General features: G+C 38.2%; 3 protein-coding genes across 6 annotated transcripts; all 3 read right to left on the bottom strand.

The window, feature by feature from the left end:
- Positions 1-1,532: 1,532 nt before the first annotated feature.
- Positions 1,533-6,806, bottom strand: LOC136666450 (coiled-coil domain-containing protein 112). Of its 2 annotated transcripts, none has more exons than XM_066644628.1 (10): positions 6,490-6,806; positions 5,132-5,314; positions 4,914-5,035; positions 4,655-4,744; positions 4,489-4,564; positions 3,974-4,364; positions 2,808-3,221; positions 2,635-2,730; positions 2,405-2,523; positions 1,533-2,045 (listed from the first exon to the last, which is right to left on the bottom strand). In XM_066644628.1, the coding sequence occupies exons 2-10, from the start codon at positions 5,191-5,193 to the stop codon at positions 2,015-2,017; spliced, it is 1,401 nt and encodes a 466-aa protein (XP_066500725.1). In that variant the 5' UTR covers positions 5,194-5,314; positions 6,490-6,806; the 3' UTR covers positions 1,533-2,014. The 2 variants fall into 2 exon arrangements, with proteins under 2 accessions (XP_066500725.1, XP_066500726.1); XM_066644629.1 differs by having other exon boundaries at positions 5,132-5,223.
- Positions 6,807-11,905: 5,099 nt separating this feature from the next.
- fem1c (fem-1 homolog c) lies at positions 11,906-16,323 on the bottom strand. Of its 2 annotated transcripts, XM_066644640.1 has the most exons (4): positions 16,177-16,323; positions 15,844-16,074; positions 14,441-15,008; positions 11,907-14,303 (listed from the first exon to the last, which is right to left on the bottom strand). In XM_066644640.1, exons 3-4 carry the CDS (start codon positions 14,982-14,984, stop codon positions 12,994-12,996), a joined length of 1,854 nt encoding a protein of 617 aa, XP_066500737.1. In that variant the 5' UTR covers positions 14,985-15,008; positions 15,844-16,074; positions 16,177-16,323; the 3' UTR covers positions 11,907-12,993. The 2 variants fall into 2 exon arrangements, with proteins under 2 accessions (XP_066500738.1, XP_066500737.1); XM_066644641.1 differs by lacking the exon at positions 15,844-16,074 and having other exon boundaries at positions 11,906-14,303; positions 16,177-16,299.
- A 1,641-nt stretch (positions 16,324-17,964) lies between these two features.
- Positions 17,965-23,414, bottom strand: tmed7 (transmembrane p24 trafficking protein 7). Of its 2 annotated transcripts, none has more exons than XM_066644691.1 (4): positions 23,344-23,414; positions 21,810-22,031; positions 20,329-20,574; positions 17,965-20,117 (listed from the first exon to the last, which is right to left on the bottom strand). In XM_066644691.1, exons 2-4 carry the CDS (start codon positions 21,978-21,980, stop codon positions 19,881-19,883), a joined length of 654 nt encoding a protein of 217 aa, XP_066500788.1. In that variant the 5' UTR covers positions 21,981-22,031; positions 23,344-23,414; the 3' UTR covers positions 17,965-19,880. The 2 variants fall into 2 exon arrangements, with proteins under 2 accessions (XP_066500788.1, XP_066500789.1); XM_066644692.1 differs by lacking the exon at positions 23,344-23,414 and adding an exon at positions 22,342-22,407.
- Between the last annotated feature and the right edge of the window lie 1,129 nt (positions 23,415-24,543).

The following is a 24,543-nucleotide window of genomic DNA, read 5'->3' as shown; positions in this document are numbered from 1 at the left end:
GATAAAATTGTTACAATGCCTGCTTGGAACATTTCTTTGCAATAGATTTGATTTATGAACTTGACCTAAACCCTTTCTTTAATCCATTTATGGCAGAAAGGTACATGCAGTGTTTTAGAATTGCTGTACATTTTATTCTATTTAAAAATAAAATGTCATGTTAAATAATAATTTTAAAAAGACTTTATGTAGGTTCCTTGTTCTAGACTGTGAATAACATGGTTTTATTTGTTCTATAGCCATTGGGACCACTCGTTAACACCAGTGTAATGAAAATCTAAGTAGGATCCTCTAAAATAAAATGATAAAATCGGACTAGGCTATGCTCAATTCTTGAAACATTGATAAGACAAGATAATGACAAATCTTAAGCTTAATTTGTCCAACTAAAGGTCACATTGTTCTCACCTCATGAATTTGGGAGTGAGTACATTCACAGCTTGATTTTCAAAATACAAAGAATCGGCACCAAATAAGGAATTTAACTTAAGGTGAATTAGTAACTAAACGTTCAGTCATTCATCCACGGTCTGTACCTGCCTATCCATTTCAGGGTTGCAGTGTGTTCGGACGCTACCTGGAACAAACCCTGGTGTGTGCGCCAGTCCATACCAGGACAAAACACACTCACACATACCTATGGACACTTCTGAGTAGCCAGTCTACCTACTAATATGTGTTTTTGGACCATGGGAGGAAACCCATGTGGACATGGGGAAAACATTCCCAACTCCTCACAGACAGTCACTCTGAGCAGGGCATGAACCCACAACCCCAGGACAATGGCCATTATCTGTTGTAATTTAGCATTTGATTACTAAAATGTATGCAGCACATTCCTATCTGCAGACATATGCCAGTGTGTGTGTGTGTGTGTATATATATATATATATATATATATATATATATATATATATATACACACACATATATATATATATATATACACACACACACATATATATATACACACCATTGTAACTTTTATATGTACCATTCATTGATTCATTCATTATCTGTAAGCGCTGATCCAGTTCAGGGTTGCGTTGAGTCCAGAGCCTACCTGGAATCATTGGGCCCTGGAGGGGGCACCAGTCCTTCACAGGGCAAAACTAAACAATACATACTTAAATTCTAATTTTTCTTATAACTTTATAGCTAATATGCTGCCTTATCTACGCATGCTGCAAGGAGAGTAAGTCAGATTTCTCTGACTGAGAAATCTTAAATTTGATAAGCTACCACCAAAATAACGACTTGCTAGTGACAAGCTTCTGTAATTTTCACAGAGGCAATGAAGACGTTTTTGATCATTGTATGGTGCAGCATGATTTTCATGGCTGAAAGACACATTTGTACAGAAGAGAGCTTTTTTTTATAAATAGTGCTAAAACGTCACAGCAAGCATTCTTCAGATGTTTACCTTCCATCAAAAACTAAGTTAGTCTTTTAGTATTGACTAAAGAGCATGAAACCCTTTGGCAAGGCATGTTTCACATTTAGAAAGAGGTAAAAGGCATTTACTTCCGAATAGTTCACCATCTTTATTACAAAATAAATTAAAATTAAAACCAAATAAAAAGCACATTACATTTGTACATTCATCCATTATCCAGTTCAGGGTCGCGGTGGGTCCAGGGCCTACACGGAATCATTGGGAGCAAGGCAGGAATACACCCTGGAGGGGGCGCCAATCCTTCACAGGGCAACACACACACTCGAGTCACCAATCCACCTACCAACGTGTGTTTTTGGACCGTGGGAGGAAACCGGAGCACCCGGAGGAAACCCACGTGGACACGGGGAGAACACACCAAACTCCTCACAGACAGTCACCCGGAGCGGGACTCAAACCCACAACCTCTAGGTCCCTGGAGCTGTGTGACTGCGACACTACCTGCTGCACCACCATGCCACCCTACATTTGTACATAATGTACAAAAATAAAATATGATACATGGAAAAGTGGAATGCTAATGTATTTGTGGACCTTCTGGGAAGTCTGAACCCAAGTTTACAGGCCCTGTCTCCATGTAGGAACTGCCCTGTGGAAGAGAGATTGAGCAAGAAATTATTGTATGCTTGGACCAATTTAAATCAGGAAATAACATTCTTCATTGGCCTTGTCACAGTAGTAGCATAACAGAATTCATGATTTTGTGTGTATATACACACACATACCACTTAACAGTAATACTAAGATGGCAGAAAAAAAATTCAATAATAATATTATATTAATCTTAATCCCATGCTCATTAGGACAAGATTTATTTCTGCTTTGTTTTCCATTTAAACTTTTCTGAATGGTTCACATACAGAAGTTTAATATTATACAAAAATAAAAATATCAAATATGTCCCCTAAGGCTAGGGTTAAGTAAATTAAATGAAGCGTAGGAAAATACCTATGAAATATCTGATATACAGGTCCGCCCCCTGTTGGTCCAATCTCTTTTGTGCGTGCTTCCCATCCTTTGGTTGGTTTCCAGAGTCTAGAAGGCTCTCGGCTGATGTGACTTTCCACCTGCATATGTTTAACACAACTTTAGATACATTCTAACCAGCTATTAACACTACATTCTACTCTGTAAAATGTCACAGACTTGTTATTCTCACTGATTTATAAGGCTCTCACCTTTTCTTTAAGTTTAGCCTGCTTCTTCACCTTGTCCAAGTCCTCCTTCTCCTTGGCTTGTTTCTCCTGCAGTTTTATCTCTAACTTGTGTAGATCCTTTAAAGAGAAAAAGAATTACATTACTCTGGGCTGCTTGAAAAATAGAGTACACATTCAAGACAATGTCCACCCACTCTCTCTTGAAAACGTCTGATGCCATCAGCAGCCTGTCTCTGCCTCTCCTCCATCTCTGCTTGCTCCTGCTCTTCTTTCTCTAACAGCCGCAGCTGCTCTTCTTCCTTCTTCTGTCTGAAATGAGCTTCCACAGCCAACTTGGCCTCCAGCTGCCTCCGTCTCTCTTCCTTTAGTCGTTTAATCTTGAGGATCTCTTCTCTGAGCTTCAGCTCTTCTTCTTGCTCCTGCTGCTGCCTACGCTGGCTTTTCCAAGCCTCCAGACGTGTGGCTACCTCCCTGCGCTCCTGCTCTTGTTTGAGGCGTTGAGCCTCCGCAGCAGTTGCTTCCCGTTCTCTCCTTTCTGCCTCACTCTCCTGATCCAGCAGATGAGCTTCTCTTGCTTTCTGCCTTTCAGTTCTCCATTTCTGAATGGCCTGCAAGACAAGCAACAGCACACTTAACAAAGGATTTCCTGATCTTTTCTGCAAGTCTACTTCATAATATCACATCTGATATATACATACTTAAAATGTTATATTAATTTAAATAAGAATTTAATACTGAATTGTATTCTGCACAATTCAACAGTGGACATGCAAACACAGTGTCACTCAAATCATTTATTTGAATGTTTCCTAATCAGATTTCAGTACACTGTGGACAATAGGAGGAACTAGGGTTTATGATGTTTACAGTGCAAATATTACCCTGTTATTTACCATGCAAAATGACTTGCCTACTGCATCTTGTGAGTTTTTTACGTAATAATCAACACCCTGCTCTTTCCTCATCTCCAGAAGGGATCTTTCACTCATATTAAACATTTCTGTAAGCTTTCCTTGCAATAACCTTCTGTTAAACACTTCAAATGACTGGGTCCTTTCACCACCACTATTCTAGATAAATCATATTTTGTAGGATTAAGTGCCTTACATCAAAACAGCAGTAACAGCACCTCAGCAAATAAGGGTAAACTAATTGCACAAAATCTGTGTCAATTCTCTGAGAATTTATAGATGTTATATGAGATGAGATATATGAGATGTTGCCAGACTCATCTCAATCATTTAAGAGATGCCTAGTTTGAATTATTTAAGGCAGGGCCAAACAAACACTCATTAACCACTTGAGTCAATAAAGAATATCAGTCCCCTTACCTAGAGATGGAAACTAAGTAAATTCATACCTCCTTCTTCTTTTCCTGGAGGTGGCAGAGCTCCATATACCAGTCCTCATGCAGTCTTATGTCATCTTCAGTCTTGCTTGGTAAGTAAAACCTAACCTCTGCCCTATATGAGGGTTTTCCATGGTGCTTGTTCCACACTTTCAGGAAGCTCTGGTGGTCAAACTGGTCCCATCCGCCCAGCTTCCCTCCAGTCTGCTGCAGGAATGTTTCCAGGGCCGTCACCTCAGCAGGAAGCTCTTCTTTCCCTTTTTTGTCGAGGCACAGCTTGGCTTTGGAAGTTGTTGGGAACTCGCTGTCTTTCTTCACAGACAATGACCAAGCATCAATCTTCTTCTCAAAAGCACATACCTCATGCCAGCAAATCCATTCCTCTTTTAACAGCTCTTCAAAACTACACAGATGGCATTGGGTAGAAAAGAACTGGATTTACTCTAAAACAAATATTTCCCAATTTATGTCTCAATAATCATCCAAAAATTGTCCATGACAGTATTTGTTTTTAAATGTGCTCATACCTCTGATGTTGTTCTTCTTTAAAAGTGTTGATGGAGCTTTCTATCTCGCTCATGATGTCTTGTAATTTGCATATCACTAAGATTCAAGAGTCATAAAATATTAATAAATGTAATGAAATTCAGAAAAATAAAGTCTACAATTAAGGCACAAACACAAAACACTTACAGTCAGGAGACGGCTTCACATCAGCCAAATGCCCTTGAAATCTGTAGACACTGTTTCTGATTTTTTGCAGTCTCTGCTGCACCCTCATTACTGGTGAATAAAAATAGAACAAAACATTAAATGATTTTCTAAACTAATTCAAGCTACTACAGTCCATAGTACGCTATGCACACTAGCCATGTAAAGACTTGCAGAATCATAATATTACCTTAACAAAAAGATAAACATATTTTATCATTTAAAATATTTTAAAACTTGCCTTCAGTCGTGAAGTCACTGTTAAATTTGTTTTCAAACTCATCCAAGTCACAAAAACAATCTTTAAAGCTGTTCTTTCTGCTGGAGTTACTCCACTTTCTTTCCTTTCTGTGTTTATCAAACCTGTAATCAGTTAAGCACAGTTTATATAAATTAACTGAAGTTAATCACAGTTACCGGTCTATCTGTTTAGGGTATAGATGTCACTGATGCACTCACAGTTTTCTCAGATGTTCTGCTTTTCTAAGAAAAGTCTCTGTTTTCTCCTCAGAGATCTGCATCCTAGAGTGATGCGAGTGATGTCGTTTTTGCTATATTGAACAAGCAGAGCTATTTCAGATAGGTATTATGAAAACATTTTCTATCCAACCCTTGGCATGTTCTTCTGTAACACATGTTCCCCTGTAAGAGAAAATCAAGCTGAATTACTTGAGGTGCCTGGTTTGTTAAGTCAGTCATGGTCTGTAACCTCTTATCCAGTTGAGAGTCATAGAGGGTCTGGAGCCTACCCGGAATCACTGGGCGCAAGGTGGGAACACACCCTGAAGGGGGTGCCAATCCTTTACAACACACACTCACATTCACTCACACCCATGGACACTTGTGTAGCCAATCAACCTAACAACGTGTGTTTTTGGACTGCGGAAGGAAACAAGAGCACCCAGATGAAACACGTGCAGACATGGGGAGAACACACCAAATCCCTCACAGTGTCACCCGGAGCAGGGCTTGCTCCCACCACACCAGGACCACTGGATTTAATTACCTCCTCCAGTAAACATGTTTAAAAACAACAACCAAAAAAAAAAAAAAAAAAAAAAAACACCACCAACATATTGTACCATATCCATGGGGTGTGGATATGACTAAAATAAGTAGTCAGTATCCTGGCTGAGCACTTCTCTTTCAATCACAGTTCCAAAATGTCTCAAAGAGAGCACCATGAGTCCTTATGTCATTAACGTAAGAAAACAATCCTGTCAACTTGCAGGCTGGTCCTTTCAAGCTGCAGAAAATGTGGCTCAGGTTTAAGGAGACTTAAGGAGGGACTAATAGCACAGTCACTGGTCTGCACATACGGAATGAAGGTAGAGTTTGGCTACATCTTTTCCACATTGAAGATATTGTGAATTTGTTTTTTGGGAATAATTTCTGAATATATTTTTTGATTAGTTTAATCCGTCATTATTAATAAGTTAAATTATTTTATGAGTTTATTCAGTGACCAGAAATGGAATTTAAAACAATGAAACACTGATTAGGAAAATTGGAAAAAAAGTATGTGAATGTATAAAAATAATGTCACGCTTTCCTCGAAGAGATATTTGGAAATGGTTAAATAAATAAACTGCCAGACATAGCACTACAATCCCTACTAACTATATTCATTAGATGTTTTGATATTAATAGCTGCTGTTCTTTAAGCAAACAGATGCTTATCGCAGATGCTATGGAGAATAACGTTAACGTTACGTGTTTCTTTATACACATTCAGAGGATGAAACACTACAAATAACTGAAACCCCACTGAAAATCTCTTATTAAGTAGCAGGGATTGTCATAATATATCCACATACCTCAAATTTAGGCTGTTAAATCTCTTGGCTCGTCAGTTTGAAAGGGAAATATTAATGACATTAATAACCGTCGTAGCAGTAACGTTAACCCTACAGCGGTTCACTGGTCGTTAACCTTGTCGGCTAATAAGTCAACTTTACTGCCCTCAGGAAAAAAAATAGCTTCAACCAGACATTATTTATTATCGGTGCTACATTAACTAATGGATCCGGTGTTCATATATCTCGTGTAATAACGACATATATTAGTAATGTAGGTATTGTATTAAGATAAACGAAAAATAAATACAATCCTATGCCTCCGTTTGTGTATTGGAAACGACTGTTCCCATGGCGACCAGCTCGGCCTTTGAACACGGAGCTTTATTCAAATCATTCGGTCCTGAAGCCTTCAGACACGTACAGCGTCTCATATGGCGCCCTACTCCCTACATAGTGCACTACAAAGGCAAGGGTTCCTCTGCATTTCCCAGTGTTTTCCTGGTCCTGGAGGAAACCTGCCCTTAAAATGTATTGCTTTCCCTTCTCACAACACACCAACTAATCAGTTAATAAACTTTTCAGAGTTAAAGCAGGAAAACCACTCAAATCTAAAAATGCCACCAGGACCTTGGATGGAAAACACCTGCATAACAAAATGGGGGCTTCTTTAAAATACTGCTGTAAATGTCCATAAAACATTCCCTGGCCAAAAGAAGTTCACACACTTAATATTCTAAACTCATTGTCCATTTCATCAGCAGTTACCACTTCTACAATATTTTGTTCAACTAGTGTCGTGTGTATTGTTAGCCTCCTTTCTCCATTCTTTAATGATCGGGCCAGAACACCACCACAGAGCTGGTGTTAACTGGTGTGTCGATCTATAAGGTGGAACAACAAGACTGGTGCGTCTAAGACTGGAGCCTGTTGGTGGATGTGTTTACAAATTAACAAAACCCTCTGAGCAGGGGTGTCTAAACTTTTTTACAGCTGAACATGAAGACATGCCTATTATCTTCGGTTCAGTTCTTTTTCATGATACTTTGTGGTCTTCAAGCAATGCTTAAGTGATGTAACAAACTAATCAAGCAGCTGAGAATAGAAACAGAGCTATTAGTGAGAGGAGATATTTGGGATAGTCTATCCCCCTGGTATGAAGACATAATTATCTTTCAAACTAAAATAGCCACTACTCCTGTGGGCACTGAACTATAGTTTGCAGTTTCCTACGACTGGCATTTGAGGGAAAGTGTCAGCTTTCAGGCACAGCATGTATTATGTTTAAAGAGAAAAACTATTAAATTACTATATTGCATTCATTATTCTTCTTTTAAATTTACTGAAAACAGCAACATACAGCATGGGGATCCAAACTGCATGTGCCATCTGAATGTAATACTGTATTAGTAGCATGTATTGTTTTAATACAGTGGTAAAAACTGGGTAAAGAGAAAAATAATATACATTCTTTAAAGAAACATTAGAGTATACCTGAAGAGACTTTTAAAATGCAATCAGGAGCAAACGTCTGTCAGCCAATCTAATTGGAAGACAGGAAAAAATACTAACCCTAACTACAATTATTAATAACATTCAGTTATTACAATTGGAGATTATTATATACATATATTGTTGCTATTTAAAACAACAAATAATGCATCAATATTTTTGTTGATTTTTCACATAATAAATTAAAAATGACCAATAGGAATCCTCCAAAATTATTTTTTTTTAAATTGACGTCAAATGAAAGTTAAGTGTTTTCCTTCTCTTATAAATGTACTACTTTGGAGATACATTTTGTTTGTTTTGTTTTTTTGACAGCAACAATATATTACAAACACCAACTTGGCATGTTTTTGTCTACCACTGTACAATGTTTTCATTTAAGGCCCCAGGCACTGGCCCGCCCTAAGAGTTCCAGCACATCTAGTTCCGCTCCTCCCTGAGTGAAACTAAACCATGCTCCATCTTGCAATGTGATAGGCTTGGAGCTGGCGAGAGACAAGATTCAGAGACCTGAACATGGCATTCTGAATCTAGGGTAAAGCTGAAAGTGATCCTGAAATTCATATCAGTGTGTGTACCACAATACACAGGTATTACACAGGACCATCATAGAGCTCTAGTGTGTATTCTGGTGGTACAAGTGGATCAGAAACAGCAGTGCTGCTGGAGCTTTTAAACATGGTGCCCACTCATTGTCCATTCTTTTAGACCCACCACTGTTTTTTTATGTGTTTGCCGGTTCTACTGAGCCCCTGCTGTGTCTGACCCACTTGTGCAACACATACAAACCCACCACCACCACGTCAGTATCACTGTCCTAAGAATTATCCAACACCTAAATAGCACCTGTATTACTGTGGTCTTGTGGGAATCACTCTTGATCACTGAAGAAACAGGTGAGAAGAGGATAAACTATGCACAGTAACAGACTGCAAACTGTAATTGTAGAATTACAAATTGCACGAATATCATAAATGAAGCTGATTAAATGGACAATGAATGTAGAAATCAGGAGGTCATTTTAATGATATGGCTGTGTACCTGCTTATGTCGGAGTCATGTGTTGTTGGTTCCAAGAAGAGTGTTTGTGCAAAACAAACATAAACAAACACAGAAATAGTGTTGAAAAGCTATTGTTTATATACAGACTCTCAATTACTATTTAACTTAGAAATATGGCTATCACATACATGCATGCGCATACACACACACACACACGTTTATATTTTTTCGCAGGTGGTTACTCATGTTTTTGTGGTGTCAGTGAAATTCTAGTCTCACTAACAGCACATATTTTAGTCGCCAAATCTTACCTTGCAATATTGCCACACAGGTCAGTCCCCTTTCCAACGCCACTCCATACCAGGAAATCGGCATCTGGGAGGCCCTCTCCCTGGAGACGTCCCAAGATGTCACACTGGGTTCAAATTATCCTTGGTCCAGAGTTCACTTAAAGGAATTCAAAAGAGTGGAGCAAGTACCTCATTGGTACAGCGATATTAATCTTTGTGTTCACAGAAAAAAAAAAAAACTTTTTATAAAGCAACACAGTAGAATGTTGTACAAGATGTGAAGTGCCAAAGTGTTCCTTCTTATTCTTATCCGTCTTTTTTTGACTAAAATAACTATTCATAACATTTTGAATTTTCAGGCCTTTTTACCTGTTCCCTCTGGGCACACAACAGGACTATGTATGAACAATTCCCATAGGAAATAATTTGGATTGCAACACCTGCTTAAGATAGCCAGACTACAGCTAGCACCAAGGGTCGTGTTCTACCTTTGCAAAGGTGGACCCTTGTTCACAATATTCAACCAAAGGCATTTAATTTAATGCTTCCCACACTGGTGTGAGTATTACATAAAATTTTAATTTTGGTTTAAGAATATATTAATTTGCCCACTTTCTAATAATTAAGGACTGTATATTAAAAGGTCTGTAATGCCTTTACTCCCTGAAATCAAAGCTGGTGTGTTTTATTTTCATAATCTTAATTATAAGGGAATCTGCTGCAATATTTGACCAAAATAATGCTAAGTTAATTGTTTAATTACTTGTGCTCTAAAGCATAACAAAAACAGTCAATAATATAGTCAGTCTGGCTTTTCCACATTCTGTATTTTTCCCCAAATAGAAAACAGTTAGATGACCATATCACTTTCTCCTAAGTCGTATTACTGAATTACTGTAAATAAGCAAAACAGTTGTTCCGCCACAGCAGACTGGTGAAAGTCTACACCTCAAAACATCAAGTGAGCAGTAAGACAACTTCTATTTCAACTTGATGTTCATCTTTTTACGGAGACAGTATTTGTGCTGCTGCTTGTAAAATTACTTTCAAAAATGACTAAACCAATGTACGTTGCTTTTGAAGTTGGGGTTTAGTGGGAAGGTAAAAAAAGGAAAAAAAGACACCTTTATGCACTGTTGCTTGGCAATATAATAGAGAGTAATGTACACCAAAGCATAAATCCAAGGGGATGTGTGTCCTTGCCAGGCTTGGGAACGAGCACTCACTATAGAAAGTAAACCTCTCTCATATCCCAAGCAAACAGCTGCTTGTCTGCGTCACTGACCACAAGCAATATCTCCTGCTAACAGCTCTAAATCAGCATGGCAACCTATCGCATGAGTGCCAACAAACCTAGGCAAAATAAAAATAACAAATCAATTTTAAGTTTATCCTTATGTATGCATGTTATTCTCTGTTGCAGGTCTGAGCTGAAATGTTCACATGTTACATGATATGGAGATTTAAAAATTATAAATATCTGTTGTTTTCACAGTTGACTTAGCCAGGCTGGCTGGATGATGCAGGGGGGATTTCTGGCAGCTTGGGGGCTAAACTGTTACTGCACTCCAGAGCGATTATCCCCACTTTAAAGTTCTGCCTGTCTCAGGTCTGCATGTGCCGGGGTATCAAGTTGATCCTGGCTCACCCTGCTGCCCTCTCCTTATAAAGGATACTGCACTCTTTTATGTAATAGGTCAGTCTGTTAAGATTGGACACAGGACCATTCTAGAAAATACACTTTTAGGATCTCGATCAATCATTCTAAAACAATACAAGGCAGATCACTATCCAGGTACTTTTTTTTTTTTACTTCTGCATGTGGTCATGTGGAGGCGTAGTGCTGCATGCATTAGCAGCACTTAAAACGTGACAATCAATAAAATTATAATTAGCTGGCTTCATAAAATGTGAGTGATAATCTATGTCTAGACTTTGGACCTAACATAAAAGACCATTTCATGAGCTGTGATCTATCACCTGAGAAAGCACTTGTATTAAGCCTGCATGTAGGACACATTTTCAGAGGGGCATTATTGAAGGTTATTTAAAGACACTACAGAAGTAGGCTGCATGTCACATGTCGACAAATGAAAAAAAAAAAAAGGGGGAAATAGAAAGGGAAAAAATATATAAATAAATAAAGGCAGGGACAACCTTCAAGGCTAGAGTATATCCACTGATTGTCGATTTACTTCAGGGCGTGCCCACGTAGCAAAGTGCCAGTATCTTCATTTCCCACAGTCCACAGGCTTAAAACACAAAGTATGTGTTTTGACTAGGCAAATGTCTAAGTAGTTGAAATGAAATCTCTCCCACACTCAGTATAAACATTTAGTGAAATCTGAAGCCTTAAAAATTATAACAAGGTTGCAAAAACCAGGCTACTATAAAAGGAAATAAATAGCCATTTTCTGTCCAAAGTCTAGGAGTTGAATAACTCGTGTGTTGTAATGTATACGTCACACACCCAACCCTTATATGACTCAGTCAAACACTGACTGCGCAAACAGTTTACGATTCAAGGAAGTAAGCGACATGTGCTTGGAATTCATCAGGCTTAAAATAATACAGCAATTTACCGACAAAATCTACAATGAATACCTGCTAATGTTCTAGTATAAAACAAGAAAATGATGCCTTAAAAGGGAAGTGCAACAAAGGTTTATTGTTAAATATGCTCTGAGGACATCAACAAGCCATTGTAAAAGGAATTTCCAAACGCCACTGCAATAAAGTGCAATTCTCTGTTAGCTAGTACTGTACATTTGTTTCTTTTGCTTGTGAGATGTGCTCTTAGGTATGAAAAGCCCTTATTTTCAACTGCACAACTGTAGCTGGATTAAAAATTAATGTGAGCCAAGAACTCCACAAAAAGATATTTCTGCATCATCTTACAAATGTTGACAAGAATATGAAAATCCTGTAGAGATAATCTGTGGACTGATTTGATGAACAGACTACAATAACTTAACCACATGCTATGCATTAAGAAGATGGAACCAAACATTACCTCAATTTATAGCTTGCCTCAAAACAACCTGGCTCAAAGGTCCTCGGAAATTAGTTTTGAAAAAGGTCCAGAACTGCTCTCTGAAGACCTGATTACTGAAGAAAGCCTCAATTACTTCCTTGCTGTAGGTTTAATTACCGAGTTGCATTTCAAGTTAAGGAAGCTTGAGAAGGGAAAGGGACAACATGAATGAAATAGGCAGTTACAAAACAGTAGCACAGTCCAGAAACACAGAACAGTCGCAAGATCATAGCCTGTGCATAGGAGAAATAAAGCACTTATGGTATTCGCAAACATTAACCACATCATAAAGCTTCATTATGCTTGAAGGGTGTTATGAGTGCATTCCATTCCACTTGACAAAAAAATGCAATGGGGGAATAACCATGAATTTGGGAAACAGTAGTATTAGGCCAGAACCTTATCCAGGTACCTGCAGAAAAATTAAGCTCAAATCAGACATGGCCCACCACATCGACATTGTGGCAGAAATTCAAAGCAGAATAATCAGGCAAAAATGCAAAAAATGATGATAAACAGCAAGAAATAAGCTTTCAGAGAGTAGAATCTTAAAAATATTAGGCATGCCCATCTATTATTGTCTGTGCTAGACTTCTTATTCTGTACAAACAGCACATGAGAAGCATGGAGGTACTTAAAGTGTGTCCCAGACTCCAAAACAGCCAAAATCTGTAGTCCTGCCAGTCATTATCTGTGCAGCTGGACAAAGGCCTCCAGCTTTTCTGGGATATTCCCCCTATATGTGAGATCGTACTTGATGATGGCCCGAGCAGCCAAACACTGTAGTGTGGTGTGATTAATAGGCTGGATCAAGTTCTTGGCCATCTCCTTTTCATCCAGCAAGTCACAGGCAGTCTGTTTGAAGGAGTTGGTGCTGTCAAAGTGTGTGCCACATGCAATCAGCAGGTTCATGATATCAGGGTGGTTGTTGGAGGCAGCCACGTGTAGAGGACTGTTGTTGTCCTCGTCTCGACAGTTCACGTCCGCACCACACTCCAAAAGAATAGAGGTTACCTGGAAAGAGGGGAACTTGCAGACCGGGTAGCGGCCTACACACGTGGTATTCCTGTCCACAGCAAGGTGCAGGGGACTGAAGCCATTTTTCCCACAAGGCTGCAGCTTGAGAAACTTGTAGATGGTTTCTTTCTTAAAGTGATCCTGTTCAACGGTACAGGGGACTTTTTCCAGCAAGCAGATAAGATGCAGAATGATGGAGAGTGCTTTGCTCAGCTGAGTAGGGTCTGGGCCAGGGTTGGGTTGTTTCATAGCTCTCTCAATCTCCAAAACACTCTTGCTAAGAATGCCCATGAGGTCATTAAAAGAGACAGACGTTCCCAGCAGTCCTTTGGCTCGGTCTTGCAGCATAAAGGAGAAAAGTTCAGCAAACGAGAGCAAGCTGCTTGCTGTCATGGGGCTAAGGGGGTCAAGATTGTTTTGTTGCATGTCCAGAGCATATTTCCACAAATTAATGCACTTCTCAAAGTTCCCAGAATCTGCATAAACTGCTCCTCTGTAGCGAATGTAGTATGATGTGTCTGGATGAGATGGACCAAGGATGCGTTCTCTAATAAGAAGAGCCTGCATTCTCATCTCATCAGGATCTGAAATCAAACTGTCCAGCTCCTCACATGTACTAACCTCTTTGGCATAATCATACGCCATTATAAGTTCCTTAGGTTCTTCTTTTAGAAGGACATTACTGGAATCACTGTACCGCATGTCCATAGCTCTCTTCCAGTATTTGAGAGCTCCTAGAAGATCCCTCTTTTTGTCAACAAAAGTAGCACCTAGCAATTCCAAAGCATTAATTCGTTCTACTTTGTTTGTTTGAGGATGCTGTGTGAGGAAATCTACTATGTTTGTGTGCCCAGTAACACTGGCTGACAGCAGCGGGGTCATTCCATATCCATCTTTCTCCATGGTGGCACCATACTTCAGAAGCATTTTCATGATCTCCAAGCTTCCGGATTCAGCACAGTCGTGTAAGGCAGTGTTACCTATAAAATACAAAGGACAGGATGACCATATAGAACATTCATAGGGGGAAAAAAACAAAACAACATTCAAAATGCAAAGCAAATGTCACAGTTTGGAAAAAGTCCCATTTTTTCTGTGATCTCCAGCTGATTCTTACCTTTGACACTTTTCCTATTAACATCAGCACCTTTCTCCAGCAGATACTGGGCAATCTCCTTGTGGCCTTTATAACAAGAAATCATGAGGCATGTGTGACCGTGTCTATTGGCCACCTCCAAATCTGCTTTGTGCTCCACCAAATACTTGACAATATCAAGGTGGCCATCAAAACAGGCTGCTCTTAAAGGGGTAGAGTTTGTAAGAGTAGTATTGTTAACAGAGGCACCATGTCCCAGTAAAGACTGCACTACTTTCAAATGTCCAGCTGCTGATGCAGCCCACAGCGGAGGGGCTCCTTCAATAGTCTCACCGTCAAAATTGACAGAGCCTCCAACCTCAACAGGTGCACAGCAGCATTCCAGGAGATACTCGACCAAATCAAGATGACCGTAGCGTGCAGCCATCAGAAGAGGTGTTGCCCCATTTGTCTTTTCAGCCATCAGCTTTGTAACCTCATGGTCAGTTTTGTTCTCCAAGAGCTTCTGCAGCAACTTGAGCTTGCCGTCTCTGGCTGCGTTGAACACAGCAGTTTTTAAATCCATTGCATTTGGTTGCTTGTCTCCTTCCTAAATTAGAAAAAACACAAAAAAAAAAAAAAATCACTTGCAGACACAAATTTATTAAAACATGCAAAGGTATGGACACCCCTAGCTGAAAGACCTAATTTTGTATATTTAAAAAGTGATAAGTTAACACCAAGTTTACAGAGGCCAAACTAAACAAATATATCAATACATAAAGAAACTAATTTTTGAACTGTTCACATTTTGAGAACCTTATAGAAGATGTGGGCTTATTTTAACACATCCACAAAACATGTCATTTTCCTAGGAGTGACCACACATCTGGACAGGACTGTACATAATCTGTATGATATTATCTGATAAAAGTAAACAGTGGTTTGTTACTTCAAAGATTTTGGTGAAGATAATTTGAGCCCTTGTGCCGTGGGTAACCACGACCTCCCCGTTAAAGAGACACTGACCAGGTTAGCCCCCCAGCTTCGACTAGTTGAGTGACTTTCCGTTTTTTTACCCGAGAACGTCAATTTACCTTAGTGTTGTCAAAAGGTTTTCGAAACATAACTAAATTGCCATTCCTACGTTATTATCTGTAAGTAGCTGGGTGAATTAAGCGAACTTATACCTGAACCACAGTGGCTCGTTAGCCAACACAGGCTAAGCTGCTTAGCTAACCAGGCTAACGTTAGCTGTGTTTGGATTTAGTGCCAGAAACCCAGAAATAGCTACACAATATTTGTCATAAAGAAACAGTACAGATATATGCTACCTACTTAAGTTCTAAGCCTGTTCTATAGATATCAGCAAAGGCCTAGAAGTGTGACTAAATCTCTCTCCCTGCACAGGGTATAAACGGGAAAGTGTCGGAGTTGAAACGAACCTTTTTGTCGTGGATTCTTGTTCGGCGCTCGGAGATTAATCCTCTTCGGTTTTCACACTTTCTTCACTAGTCTTACCATATTCATTGTAGCTCCAATAGGTTTAAAATCACCAACTCTGAAGACATAATGCTAATAGCTCGTGTTTTGGGGGAATGTCGTTGTTAATTCGATGTAGAAATCCCTCTGTTGGAATTCCACCCACCCCCGCTTCTCCTCCTGTTTCCTGAATACTGTCGAACAGCGGAGACAAACGAAGCTCAAAAATCCTCAGCCATAACGTTAAAATAAGAGTCCAGCACTTCTTTTTTATTCTCACCACAGGGTCAAATCACCTCAGAGGACACGGTCAGTCCTTCCTCATCTCGTTCTGACGCGTTACTTGTGTTTAATTCCCACCGCGGTTAATGAAGTGTACGCGGCCATCTGCGCCGCCTCGCTCTCTCTCTCTCTCTGTTTTTTTCTCTCGGTTAAAGCCGTGTGTCTCCCGCCCAGTCGAATGATATCGACAGCGGACCGAACCAATCACAGCCATCCAGAGTCTGCGGAAACATAAACACGGAGTTCACCATAGTCACGACGCCAAGTTTAACAGGTTGTGCTGTGTCACGGCTATAAAGAACAGTTAAATATAACTGCAGCGTTAATTAGCGTTATTTTTATGGCTAAAAAGCACTGTTAAATTAGCAGACAAGGTTTATTACAGCGGTCCCAGCGTAACCGTGACCGCAGCTGAAGGGGATCCCCATGCATGTTAAAAAATCTCGGCATAGTTAAATTATCACGATAACTATCTCATTCACAGTAGTTTCTTATGGAATATTCTACTAGAAAACCATAGAGTCAGAATTCACAAAGCTGCAAAACATAAGCCAGCACAGAAAACTAGTAAATAATATGTATTAAAATGATTGTTTTATGCCCTGTGAAGGACTGGCGTCCCCTCCAGGGTGTATTCCCGCCTTGCGCCCAATGATTCCAGGTAGGCTCTGGACCCCCCGCGACCCTAAATTGGATAAGCGGTACAGATAATGGATGGATGGATGATTGTTTTATTTTTTTAACAATTTCAGTAAAGTGTTGTTCACACAAGAAGAAGAATAAAATTGTTGTAGTCCCCAAATAAACCAGTTTATTATCTACAGAATGGGTCACCCACATGAGGGCAGTCATGTTTTTATAAGCAACACCAGCAGGATTTTAGCTCCACATCCTCCTGTGCATTTTCAAGATTCTGGGTTATCTAGTTAAGCTATTAGATCAGATTTTGATTACATAAAAAAATGATTACATTTGATTACATGGCCTTGTATTTTTAGTTCAGTGTCTGATATATGAGCACTAAGTGTCAGTATACTAGCAATTTCATAACATAAAAATGATCTTAGAGAAAATTATGACTGATTGATGCTTTAAATGGTTTATGCAAACTTTGTTTTTGTTGTTTTTTTCCCCAGAGAGCTTAAAGTCCCATTAATGATGGTCATATTGTTTTTCAATTTACTTTGTAATCATTATGACTTATCTTTAGACAAAATATTTTGTTGCCAAAAGTGCTTTAAAATACAAAATTCCAATGAGGTTGTATTTATTTATTAAGTTTTGTTTGTTGCCCATTGGTCATTGTAACTTTCTCATGGGCCAAATCTAATTCATTCACAGGCCAAAGTTTTGCCAAAGGTCCCTGGTTGAATATCTTCAATGACCCCAAAGAAATTTGTTGCACAAAATTATTACCAAAAGGTTATAATTTCATAAGTTTCCAACAATTTTCCATTATTGTTGTTACATATAAAACATTTAAATTCACTGATAAATTTACATAGCATATTAACAACTATATTAAGTGATGGCTATAAATGGGATAGTTCAGCCAATAGGAAAAGAGGTGAGGGATGTTGTTATTTGATCATTCTCAATTATCAATAATATATCGATATCGATTATCAATAATATTGATAATTCTGGACTTAAGCTATCAGGCTAACTCTGAAATCCTGCATTGTGAAATTGTGCCCTGATCATTACACTACTTTCACTTGTACATTTTGACCCATAGTGGATAACAGATCTTTCAGGAACAAATGGCACTAAAAGAAACAAGACAAACCAGATAATATGGATCAGATTTATTCATTCTGTACACTAGTAATCACTGCAATACCAGAGAGTGGCTGTTGATGTAAAGAAGCATACAAGAGCTCTTGTTTACAGGTTAAATTCTGAATGAATCTGTGTACAATCAGGTTCTCAAAATAGACCAGTGAACAATGACAATGTCAGAAAAGATTTAAATGACCCGGGATCAACTTGTATTTAATTACAGCACACTTCTGTATACCTGTTTCATGAAAAGCAACTGTGAACATATATTATTCAACACAAACAGCAATATGAAGTATGCTACTTAACCCACACTTAACCCACATTTTACAACAGATAGAAAGCTTTTGCCACCAATTATGTTTGAATATCTGGGTCATCAGAGTCTAATAGGTTTTTAACCCAAAGGTTTTTGTAGATAATCATCCTTTCACCACAAAACATAAACAATCATATTAAACTTGTTATAGTAGTTGTTCGAATTTCATTGAACATCCTTTCTTACTTATTAACAGGCATAACTGAAAGATTGTTTAAGGTACACTGCCCCATTTGGTTAACGAAAGTTAAAATAACAGCTTTGAGACTGATACTGACCACCAGAAAGGACACAGCTTCATCAGCTGCACCAGAATGCCACTTAGGAGTGGAGGTGATCTGCTCTGCTGCAAACCCAGAGGCTTCTTACATTCACATTTTTTTTCATCATTTGTAAACTTAAAAAAAAAAAGTATCAACCTAAGCATGAAATGTTTTTTTTTTCCCTCTGTGAATTATGTGCTTCCATTTAGCATATACTGGTTGCTAGTGTTTCATACATTCTGGCTACAGTTTTTAGATTAAAGCCACACAATGGTGATATTAGCCTGAAATATATTTTTATCCAATGACTATTCACAAAATATCCAGTGCATCTGACATTCCTTCTTGTATTTTATATGAAGTCTGCAAGTTGTAGAGCCAACACTTAATTGTTTTGGACTACTCTTCTGCTGGAATCCATCAAGGGCATTAACAGCATATGAATGCTAAAGAGTAAAATCTACAGGATGACTTTTCAGGAATGGGGCTGTAGGTTCTTGTATTATTCAGCAGCCATGTGGTTTTAAACAAAGCACTTTTGTTCACTTGGGAGTGTCTGTATACTGAGCAAAAGTTTTTTGATTGCAAAGATTGAAGAAATACACTCATTAAAGAACATCTCTGGTCACCTTTATGTTTTCTAGGAAAAGGTAAAATGTCTGCTTTGTCTTTCTTTCAATAATGTAACAGTTTGTAAATGATTAAGAACAAGCCAAAAAAAAAAGTATGTGCCTACCTTACTTTACCATAGTAACACTTTACAATTTACAAAAGCAATAGACCAAAATATGTAAGAAGTAAGAATTAACTATAAACAGAAAGGATCTTTTTTTTCTTGCACTACTGATAGCCCAAATATAAAAATATTTTCAAGCATATTGGTGATCAATGTTTTTTGTTTATTTTTTTCTTTTATTTTAAAGAAATCTAAAACTGTGAAATCCTATCACTAACATCTGACTGAACAGCATCTACATTTTATAAATTCTTTTATAAGAGATGAAGAGCAAAGTGTGTGTTAAGTAGTTCTCCATGAACTCAATTAACAAAACACATTTAATGTCTGTTTAAAGTGTAAAAATTAAATGCACACCTACATAATAAATTATGATGTTTACTCCTTAACATTGAGAATATCACTCAGTGGAAATTAAACTTAATTCAAAGATAGGGCTAAAAGAGAAGAGGCAAAACAATAATATCTTTAAATAATCTTATTTTAAATTGAGCCCTAAAACATAAGGATGAACCATGGACTATGTCTGTATTTAGTCCCTTGTTTGTATACTTCTGTGTGTGTGAGAGAGAGAGTGAGAGAAAGAAGGAGAATAAACTCAGTGATGACACAGGGCTGTTATGATCCAACACGAGTTGTGGTGGTTTTCTTGTCTGAAAAGAAGCTCCTCAGCAGAACCACTTGACTGATACTGACCACCAACAGGATGAAAGCCTCACCAATGGACCAGAACGCCACTCTGGTGTTGAGGTCCTCTGCCCTGCTACGGCCCTGAGCCTCCCTCAAACGAAAGTGCGTCTGATAGTCAATCACAGACTTGAGGGCTTCATGGATGGACACACATGCAGATTCCATCTGTGACAAAGAAGAAATACAAGGTGTGAGCACATCTTCAGCACTGTATACACAACCGATCCATTTAACACCAAGACTTCAATAAACATTGCAACTGATACAGGTGCTGAAAACATAACTTAAGCATACATGATGGAAGAAGAGGCTTTGGCTTATTCACAATCAACATTTCTGAAAAGATTAGGAATGTTGTTAGCTTTGTTAAAAGTACCTGAGTGAGTGCAGTCACTCTGTTTTCATTAGGGAAGAGAGGAGGGTCTTCACCGACTTGGAAGTCAAAGTACACAGTCTTATGGGTAAAGGTGGAGAATTCATTGCTGAAGCAGAACTTGTAAGTCCCGTTTTTGGCAGCTGTGAATGTAAAGCTGTCATACTGCTTCTTCATCTCTTTGTACAGAACTGTACCATCTGGATCCTCCAGACGACAGTCAACATCATAGTGGCCCCCGGTCACAACCTGCACAGAAGAAAATGTGTGTATTATTATTATGTATTTATTTATTTTTTCTATGAAAGACATACTGAGAGTGTATTTTTTTCCAAAGCACTCTCTAAAGTCTAAAGCTAATACCACTCTAAATGCTCCCCTATAGTTAGTAAATTATCAATAAATCTTTTGACATAACACTAAATCGTATAGAAACCTTAGGCCAGAACGAATCTAGAATGTACAAACTGTCCAATAATGTCTTTCATTAGTGTACACTGAGTCAAAACATTCTCTGCATTTTCTAAGCAAATGCACATTATGTCAGTTTTTCTTGCAATATACAAGGTATAGCACCTCAGAACAGACTAAAGCTGCTGGGAAGACAAATGGTAATACAGTGCCACATTATTTTTATATAATTACATTCTTTTTAAATTATCGAATTCAGCTACATTAAGGTGAACCCCTTGTACACACACTACAAACACTACAATTACAACCATTGGAATGGAATGTTCAGCCATAGATGGGCCTAAGCTCACCACCCACAATGATCAGTATGAGCTACAGTAGTATTAAAAAGACCATCAGGACTGGACATTGGGTTGTTTATCCAACATTAAAATGACCAGACCTTAATCATATTTCTTAATCTGAGAAAAGCAGGTGAAATGTTGAAATCGGCAACTCAAATTCTGGCTAATATTAGTACCCATTTATTGGAAGAGTAAGCTAGAACTGACAGTAACTCTTTCCAAACAGTGGTGCTATCTTTACCAAACAGTTCTGGCACTGTTAAGTCAAGAAGAGCATAGCTAAGGATTAGAAAATATGTGTATGAATTTGTTGTCCAATGAGCTTATTGTGATAAATTAAGGGTGGGAGATATGAGAACATTTTAGCAATATCCTAATATATTTTTAAGGTAAGTAATACACTTATCTGTGTACACCGTGGATACTGTCAGTGCATCCACAACACTTGTTTGGCTGCATTTTTCATTACAGAGAGAGTATAATTAGCCTCATGTAATTGTATTTTAATGCAGGACAGGATGTGACATGTTAAAAAAACCATGAATGTATCCTATAAGTATATAGTATTTGAGAAAAAAAAATTTATTTGATAAATTATTTTATTTATCAAGTGTACTGATGAAAATTTTGTCATATTGTCCACTCCTGTGTAACAAGTAACAAATTGCATTTCAAAGAGGCAAAACAAGTTGGACCACTTGTCAGGCCACATATGGCTTTACTAACCTGAAACTCCAGGGTGCACTTCGTCCCTATTGTAATGTCCTCATAGAAACATTGCTTGGCGTTGTCAGGCAGCTCAAAAGTGAGTTCAGAGCCCCACACCCAACCCCACAAGAGCACTTGCACCAGGACAAGCAGCTTCCCACCAACATTACAACCACGGAGCCACTCCATCTCAGAACAGTGAAGAGTGCGGAGGTCTCTAAGGGTCACAGACAATCAGACCTGCAATAAAAAAAAATACAGATCTAGCTCTATAGATAGGTGGGCTGAAGGTGATATTGAGCATTATTCATACATATTTACTAATTGTAATACCGACTGTGGATATGACATTCCACTGATGTCACCCCCACCCACAAAAAAATTATTTATTTTTTTAAATAAACGAACAGCTGTTTTACAATGTGGATATTTCACAATAGACGGACCAACAGAAAGGCTTCCCAATGTCTTTGAATTAAACTACAAAAAAACTACTTCTACATCACCTTGATTAAATACTGAGATTTGTCATCTTTTCCTGTATACTCACCATTTTAAAGGAAAATTTATATAGACTTGGCCCATTTAGACATTCGAATAGATGAGACTCTATACACAGGGGCTAGCGTATGACACACACACAAATGGAATGTAAAAATACAGGTAAATTATAAGTACAAAAACTTCTATGTTACTGACAGTATTGTTTATAAGATGCTTTTCCAGGGATCAAAAAGATATGCAACCAAATATTGGTTTAAAATGATGATGATGATATTTACTTATTAGGGGAAAAAATCTACCAGTGAAAATCAAAATGTTCTTAACCATTAAACCCCATCCATATGGTGTTTTGTATACAGCACAAAAGTGCTCAAAATAAGAAGGCAACACAACGGCTCTGCATTTCCCCTTTGAAACTGCAGTGTCCCAGAGACATGAATGCCTCAAATACATGCATTCAGACAGCCAAGGTTTCTTACCAATTAACCAATTCCATCAACTGGCAGGGCAGGGTTTTCGAGCTGCCAAGGAATATGGTTAGATTACAGCGACTAATTGCATAGCAACTACTGAATAAAGATAAAGATGCAGAGTTACAACTAAGCCATTTAAAGGCATTTTTGTATTATTATTATTTTTTTTTATTCTGGGAAAAAATAAAAACATTTCATTTTGATGGACCGTGATGAGATTTTAATCATTAACCAGGGAGGGCTTTAAGAAATGCCTGCTAATAGGAATACGGCCGTGAATAATTGTATACCCCACAAAGCATCCTAGCACAGGGGAAAGGGGCAGATCAGACATATACTGATAACACACCCCGTAACAGACTGGACTCTTGTGTAAATTCAGCGCTAATCAATGTTAGCATCAGTAGCCTCTTGATAATGAAAAAACAGCGCACAGACCATTACAAACAACAGCGACACGGAAAGGCAACAATGACGAGAATATTTAGTACGATCACCGCATGTTAAGCAGCTAAACTCTCGAGTTTATTTTAAAATGATGAAAACTAAAGCTTTAGCACTGACTCCTCACTCACCTCAGAATCCACTACCCGGATGAAGGAAGTGCACCGGTAGGGAACACGTAGCACGTACGGACGTAGTGACGTCACCACGTAACACTCGAATGGCCAAATACAGTTTTAATATTTATTTGTGTAACCTTAAATATATCTACAAGACACATTACTGAATTAAGATATCTCTTAAATATATTTTGATTAGCTAAAATGCCAAATTGGGATAGCTCCAGTTACATTTTAACTAGTCAGAACGCTCACAAGTATCTTTGGGCTGAATGGTATGATAGTATACGTCAAGCCATTTTGGCCTTAATCTGTGTAACCTAGGGTGACTATATTTTGGTTTTAAAAAAAATACTTCCCTTGGTGTAGGATGGCAGTATGTGACAAACGAACTCCTGCACTGGACGGAAGGTCGGCCGTGGCGTAAATAAGTTAACAAATGCATTCATAACCATACAAATTTTACCGAAAATGTTACGTAGACAGTTATTCCTTAACAAGAAAACCAACGATTCCACTCAACGATTGGCCCTAGCAAATTATATATATATATATATATATAAACCCATTGAAAATAAACTATGTAAAATAGTTTAATTTTTCAACTTGTCAGTTACTGACAGTTTATGGAAAGTCTACTAAAAATGAATTTCAAGTGACTTATGTACACCGTAAATGTCATAATAATGACAGGAACAGACAAAATTAAATTTTAATTATATTGTTTTTTAAACATTCATAAGTAGTAATATATACTTGATAATGGAACAGGGTCACTGGAACAAGACATTTATATAGAAATGTGCTTTTCTATATAAAAATCAGACTGATAAAACTGATAAAAAAGAGTTGGTGGTTAAATGCTGAAACATATTAACCAATATGTGCAAAAGCCAACCGGTGTAATGTCGATTGATGGAGAAGACAAGGTAAGGTCAGTAACTGGCAAGATCTGAGGTAAAATCAGGTATGGATGTTGGTTCACTATATGGCAAACAACAGGACAGCATGGCCGTTTTTGTCTATGTGTTATACATTTTTAATTACTTTTAATGCATTAAAAGCATATGTATTCATTCATTCATTCTCTGTAACCGCTTATCCAATTCAGGGTCGCGGTGGGTCCAGAGCCTACCTGGAATCATTGGGCGCAAGGCGGGAATACACCCTGGAGGGGGCGCCAGTCCTTCACAGGGCAACACAGACACACAC

The sequence above is a fragment of the Hoplias malabaricus genome, chromosome 14 (assembly GCF_029633855.1).
Source record: "Hoplias malabaricus isolate fHopMal1 chromosome 14, fHopMal1.hap1, whole genome shotgun sequence".
Lineage (NCBI taxonomy): Eukaryota > Metazoa > Chordata > Actinopteri > Characiformes > Erythrinidae > Hoplias > Hoplias malabaricus.
Note: the sequence above shows the minus strand (reverse complement) of the source record. Positions and strands in the feature narration are given on the sequence as shown.

Excerpts from the sequence above, each read along its gene's own strand:
- tmed7 (XM_066644691.1), bottom strand. The coding sequence starts at position 21,980 with ATGGAGTGGCTCCGTGGTTGTAATGTTGGTGGGAAGCTGCTTGTCCTG. Across the intron at positions 20,575-21,809 it reads AGTGCACCCTGGAGTTTCAG|GTTGTGACCGGGGGCCACTA; the intron begins GTTAGTAAAGCC and ends TCTTCTGTGCAG. Across the intron at positions 20,118-20,328 it reads GAGTGACTGCACTCACTCAG|ATGGAATCTGCATGTGTGTC; the intron begins GTACTTTTAACA and ends TCTTTGTCACAG.
- LOC136666450 (XM_066644628.1), bottom strand. The coding sequence starts at position 5,193 with ATGCAGATCTCTGAGGAGAAAACAGAGACTTTTCTTAGAAAAGCAGAA. Across the intron at positions 2,524-2,634 it reads AGGCTAAACTTAAAGAAAAG|GTGGAAAGTCACATCAGCCG; the intron begins GTGAGAGCCTTA and ends AAACATATGCAG. Across the intron at positions 2,046-2,404 it reads GTATATCAGATATTTCATAG|GGCAGTTCCTACATGGAGAC; the intron begins GTATTTTCCTAC and ends TCTCTTCCACAG.
- fem1c (XM_066644640.1), bottom strand. The coding sequence starts at position 14,984 with ATGGATTTAAAAACTGCTGTGTTCAACGCAGCCAGAGACGGCAAGCTC. Across the intron at positions 14,304-14,440 it reads TAATAGGAAAAGTGTCAAAG|GTAACACTGCCTTACACGAC; the intron begins GTAAGAATCAGC and ends TGTATTTTATAG.